We start from the raw sequence: 6,270 nt of genomic DNA, 5'->3' as shown, positions 1-6,270 counted from the left end.
ATTATTATTATTATTATTATTGTTATTATTAACAATACTACAGTGGAGCCGATTAACATAGTTGTTAGGTTTATTAATGAATGTCCATTCCCCACAAGAAGAACCACAACAACAACAAAATGAAGAAGAAGAAGAACCACAACCACAACCACCACCTTTACACTCCAATGATAATAATGATAAGAATGATAATGATGACGAATACGAGGAGGTAGTGGAAGAGATGGAAGTGGATGAGGAAGAGTCGTACTACACAGATTCCTACGATGATGATGATGATGATGAAGAAGAAGAAACCACAGAAGAAGAAGAATTCACAGAAGAAGAAGAAGAAGAACAGGAAAATCTTCTCACATTTACACGATTCCCACTAGATGGATTACGTGGTCAACATATTATGGTGGTAGTCGCCTTTAACCGTTTTATTCTTGTTGGGACGAATCGCGGTGTGGTGGCGCTGTTAGATGCATCTGGACTCATACTTCGCACGCTTGAGAAACACACAGATCCCATTAGTGATGTGAGTTGCAATGCCAATGAAGAGTATGTGGGTTCCTCTGATAAAGCCGGTGTACTGACCGTACAGAATTTATATGATGAACGTGATTTTTATAGAAAAGAGTTTGATGCTCCTATACAATCTATGGCTCTTCATCCCCGCTATAATAAAAGTGATGATCGTTCTATTATATTAGGTACTGGTGATAAAGTTGTGTTAATAGCAAAAACAATGTTTTTAGGTCATCGTAAAGCCACTGTTCTGCAAGAACGAAGAGGAAGAGTCTACGCCGTGCGTTGGTGTGGACCGGATGTAATTGCATGGACAAATGATCGTGGACTTCACCTGTACAGTTACACGGCGAAGGCTATCTTGCAATCTATACAACGACCGGAAGAGGCATTGCAATTGGGATTATACCGCTGTTCACTTGTGTGGGAACCCCCGCGTACACTGACGTGTGGTTGGGGCCATTGGGTGCAAATTGTTTCTATTCGTGAACTGCGAATGGAGGAACGACTGAAGTGGGGAACGGAGTTTATGTCCCGCACACATCACGTCGATGTGCAGCCGGCCATTCAAACACACACATTGCGAGAGGCGTATCGTATTTGTGGAATCGCACCCTTTGGGGCTAATCGGTATATTCTCTTGGCATGTATAGTTGAACAGGAGGGATGTGTGAAGGAGTTGGAGGTGCGTATAGTGGAACGGGAAACATTTGTAGATGTTTATCGTGGACGTCTACATGCAAAGTATAAACATCCACTTCAATTTAGTTTGGCCTATTCCTCTGGGATTACAGCTGGTATAGGAACAACAACAACAACAACAACAACAGGGACTACATTATCAGAGACTACAACAGTTCCTTCTTCTTCTTCTTCTATTACTATGGGATTAAATTCATTATCAGATTCTATGTATTTGATTGTCTCTGTAGATGCTATTGTAAAGGCTATACCCACAGATGATGATCATCATGTAGAGTATCTTATTAAAATACACCACTATGCAGAAGCATACGAATATGCTTCTTGTCATTTACTGAATAGGCATAAGTTAGAAGATATTGGAAGACAATTTCTTCAACATCTCTTTTCAGAGAAAAAGTATGAAGAAGTGGTTTCTCGTTTAAAAGATATTATTGGTAATAATTATGCGGAATGGGAGCGATGGATATGGCAATTTGATCAACAAGGGGTTTCCTACTTATTAGTTGATGTACTCCCTAAGAAGGAAAATACTACTACTACTACTACTACTACTACTACTACTGATAAAAATAATAATAATAATAATAATAATAATAATGATAATAATAGTAGTAATTATATTAACGATAATAACAATAATAATAAAAGTAGTGAAAAACACGAAGAAAAGGTGAAAACTCGAATTGGTGAGGAATATTATGAACTTGTCTTACTCCGTTGTTTAGAGAAGGATGTGATATGTTTTCAATCTGCAGTAAAAAAGTTTAAAGGAATGTTTCGCCTTGAAGTTGTATGTCGTGCGGTTGAGTTAAGATATAATGAATGGAAACTAAAGGGAAATTCAACTGGTATATCAGATGAACAAACCAAAGCTCTTGGAGATACATATGGTTTACTTTTACAATTAAGTGGACAAAATGATAAAGCTCTTCAGGTTCTTTTACAAGTAGATCGTAGTGATCAGTTGTTTACATTTATTCGTGAAAAGAAACTCGTTACCAAAACAATAGAAATGTTACCTGAACTTTTTGCTAGAAATGAAGATAAAGTGATTCAACTTCTTCTTGAACATATACATGCCGTACATACAACCACAGATGAAGAGAATACAATAGAAACGAAATCCAAATCCGAATCATCTTTCTTATACTTTCCTCCATCAACTGTTTTACAACGATTAGAACGAACGGAACGAAAATATTTGTGGGCTTATTTAAAGGCATTACAGAGTTATGATAGAATTGCTTATGCAGCTCTATTAAAAACAAGAGCTCAACTTGTGGCTGCACTTTATATAGAGAATGAACCATCTGGATTACTGACATTCCTTCGTGAGAATTACACCTATTTACCAAAGTTAAAAGAAATATATGCATTATGTAAAAAACATCAATTACTGGAAGAGTCTGTATTTCTTCTTGCACGTATGGGAAAGGAAGAAGAAGGACTTCGTACGATTGTATATGATATGAAAAATATGAAGAAAGCTGTACAATTTATTGCCGATGTCCCAAATGCAGATGATCAACTTGAACTTTATAAAAAACTTGTTCATATGGTATTTGAGGTAAACTCTACATTACCTAGTTATAAGGGAGAAAAATATTTTGAACACCGAGTAACAGAAGGTGAGACTTGGGCTAGTATAGCAAAGAAGTATGATATTGAAGAAGAAGCATTACGTATGGCTAATAGTTCTTTTAGGTCAACCTCTGATGGTAATAGTAGTACTACTATTAATAGTAATAGTAATGCTATGGTTAACAGTAATAATAATAATAATAATAATGATAAAAGTATTAGTCGTTTGGTTCCTCCAAATAGTTCTTGTATTGTACCTTTGAACTTAATGCAATCATTACTAAAAGCTGTTGTGGATCCATGTTATAATGGTCTCCATATTCAACTAGATCCTGCTTATGTTATTGAGTTAATGCCAGAGAATGAACCTATGCCTCATATTGGTAACTGTATTGCTAATGTACTGTGTAGTAAAGCCAATGATGTGCGGTTTATGGAAGCGGTTGTGCAAGTGGCTGTGAGTGATTTGGGGGAATACTGCAGTACATTACGCCGACGTCGAGCTGCGGCTATTCGTGTAGAGCCTGGTGTATCTATCTGTCCTATCTGTCATCAACCCGCATTAACAGGAGTTGTGGTGTTTGCCTGTTCACATGCCTATCACGGTCATTGTGTGATGAGTTATTTAGCGGATGAGGATGCCTTAATGACTCAGCCATCGCAACTGGACGTTGGAAGTTTTTTTAAACGACCGGAAAAATATTTGAAGACAAGAGTGCGAGAGACATCACCATGTTGTATTCTATGCCATCAGTTGAAAGAGACTGTGAAGTAAAGGAAACGATATCCCAGAAAGTGTATTCTTAACATTGCTTCTTCTCTCATTATCTTTCTCTGTGTGAATATATATATATATATATATATATCAGTGTATGCTTGTGTGTTTGCATTATTCTAGTGAATATATCAGTTACAATAACAGTTACTTATTGTGGTAGTCAGTGAAACACTGATTCTCTCCTCTTTGTAACTGTCACCTATATATGTGCATATCATGTTGCTGCACTTATTCTATTATTCTTTTTTGTCTTTCTTATTATTATTATTATTATTATTATTATTATTATTATTATTATTATTATTACCTTTTGTATTCTTCCTATTCCTGATAAATGAAGAATGGAAGTGTGCTCAAAACAGGTATCACATCTTTTACTGGTAATAACATACTCAACTCTATATGTATATAAATATATCTATCTTTAATGTTAACTCCCTTACTACCTTTAACTTACCACCATTCTCTCTATACAGTAAAAGAAAGGGTTTATACCAGAAGCCACAGAAGGGTCAAACCACTTCACACACACACACACACACACACACACGGACACAAAGAGAGAGTTTTATTTTCCCTAACAACAACAACAACAATAGTTGATAATCCCGGTGGGACAAATAGCACGAAAAAAAAAAAAAAAAAAACGTTAACTATCTTTAGATGCGTCGTAGTGTCATTCGGCAGCGGAAAGAGTTCCTTGAACGCCGACAAAACGAACATGTGCACACCGCCATTCATGCACGCAAGGAACAATTCCGCGATGCCTTAAACACGGCCACACCACTACCAGGACATCTCCGCAAGGACGCCGTCGCCTTAAAGAAATTTACAGAATTGGATGATGATCAGACCCGTACACTGCAGAGCACTGTGGATGATGAGTACGCCACTGCGGGAGTAGAGGACCCACATGTACTCGTCACCACATCTCGTGAACCCTCACAGAAGTTGTTGGAGTTTGCAAAGGAAATACGTCTCATCATACCAAACGCCGTGCGCATGAATCGAGGAAATCTTAGCGTACGTCAACTCATGGATGCCGCACGACGTGGACAATATTCTGATGTTGTTGTCTTGCAGGAGTCGCAAGGTGTTCCTGACAGTTTAACTATATCCCACTTACCGCTTGGACCCACTGTGGTGTTTACTATTCACAACCTTGTTACTCGTCATGATATTGAAAATGTGGGAACCATGTCTGAACAATATCCTCATCTCATCTTTGAAAACTTTACCACAAAATTGGGTCATCGTGTGCGAGATGTACTCAAGTATATGTTTCCTGTGCCAAAATCAGAGGCCACCCGTGTCTTGACATTTGACAACCAAAATGACTTTATCAGTTTGCGGCATCATACCTTTAAGGTAGTAAAGGGACGCGAAGTACAACTCACGGAGATTGGACCACGAATGGAACTCACACCATACCGTATCACACTTGGAACACTTGAAATGGATGATGCAGAGACGGAATGGGTCTTACATACATACATGAACACAGCAAAGAAGCGCCGACTTATGTGAGATTTCATACAATAGCCGCAACTATTGCCAAAAAGGACGATGTAGTGGAATACACATGCACACGCACACACACTCATTTATACACATAAATATATAAAAGCAGCGGCAACAGAAGTAGCAGCGTCAAAGGATATCACATACTGACGATAACAAACTCGGTTAAACGTGAAAAAACAAAGAACAAAAAAAAATGTGTACAAAAACACAAACTAATACTGTTAAAAAAAAGAAGAAAAACAGTAACGAAAAAAAAAATAATACGAGCAATAGCTTACTTTGTACTTTTACCACACACATACAAACAATATGCTTACACCACTTCAATTAATAACCACTTTTTTTAAATCTTCTTTGCTCTTCTGCGTTCTTCTATTCTCTTTTTTTTTTCTATACCACTCATGCTAACCATTTCTTTCTCTGTGTAATGAAATGAAGGAGTAAAAGGCTTGATATCTTCACTGTGAAACAATGCTGCGCAACACCCGTCTGTTCCTTAACCCTAACGCACAGCGCGTTCTCATCACTGGCGGACTTGGCCAGATCGGTACAGACCTCAGCCTCGCACTGCGCGAGAGGTTTGGCGCCGATTCTGTTCTCACAACCGACATGGTGAAGCCCCATGCAAAGCACCCGCTCGCTGGCTCGAAGGGGTACCAGCAGTTGGACTGCATGAACCGTGATGCTTACGAGCAGCTGGTGAAGGACTTCAAGCCAACGTGGCTCTGCCACCTTCCCGCTATCATGTCTGTTCGCGGTGAGAACGAGCCGAAGCTTGCCCTCGACCTGAACATCTCCACAGCACGCTATGCACTTGATTTGGCACGTGACTACAAGATGCGTGTTTTCATTCCAAGCACAATCGCCGCATTCGGTGACAAGTGCGGCAAGGTGATGACGAAGGATGACACAGTCCTGAACCCCTCTACAGTGTACGGTGTCACCAAGGTCTTTGCTGAGCTTCTCGGCGCCTACTACCGCGACAAGATGGGCGTGGACTTCCGCAGTGTGCGCTTCCCAGGTATTATCTCCGCGGCAACACTTCCCGGCGGTGGCTCCACGGACTACGCCATCCACATGTACCACTGCGCCCTGGCCAAGACAAAGTACGTGTGCCCTGTGCTCCCAGATGAGCCCCTGCCGATGATGTACATGCCGGACACGTTGAGGGC

At 39.6% G+C, this 6,270-nt stretch overlaps 3 protein-coding genes across 3 annotated transcripts; all 3 read left to right on the top strand.

Annotated features, from left to right (window-relative positions):
- Positions 1-76: 76 nt before the first annotated feature.
- Positions 77-3,571, top strand: TM35_000073610 (vacuolar assembly protein vps41; the record flags this gene model as incomplete). The annotated part of the gene is made up of 1 exon (XM_029023807.1): positions 77-3,571. The coding sequence occupies one exon, from the start codon at positions 77-79 to the stop codon at positions 3,569-3,571; it is 3,495 nt and encodes a 1,164-aa protein (XP_028885003.1).
- Positions 3,572-4,237: 666 nt separating this feature from the next.
- TM35_000073600 (U3 small nuclear ribonucloprotein (snRNP)) lies at positions 4,238-5,101 on the top strand (the record flags this gene model as incomplete). The annotated part of the gene is made up of 1 exon (XM_029023806.1): positions 4,238-5,101. One exon carries the CDS (start codon positions 4,238-4,240, stop codon positions 5,099-5,101), a length of 864 nt encoding a protein of 287 aa, XP_028885002.1.
- A 468-nt stretch (positions 5,102-5,569) lies between these two features.
- On the top strand, positions 5,570-6,268 carry TM35_000073590 (L-threonine 3-dehydrogenase; the record flags this gene model as incomplete). Its single annotated transcript, XM_029023805.1, has 1 exon — positions 5,570-6,268. A coding segment is annotated over one exon (699 nt), but the record flags the coding sequence as incomplete, so codon positions are not given.
- Positions 6,269-6,270: the final 2 nt, after the last annotated feature.

Source organism: Trypanosoma theileri (genome assembly GCF_002087225.1).
Source record: "Trypanosoma theileri isolate Edinburgh chromosome Unknown TM35_Tth_7_V1, whole genome shotgun sequence".
Lineage (NCBI taxonomy): Eukaryota > Euglenozoa > Kinetoplastea > Trypanosomatida > Trypanosomatidae > Trypanosoma > Trypanosoma theileri.
The sequence above is the reverse complement of the archived record's forward strand: the minus strand, read 5'-3'. Positions and strand labels throughout refer to the sequence as shown.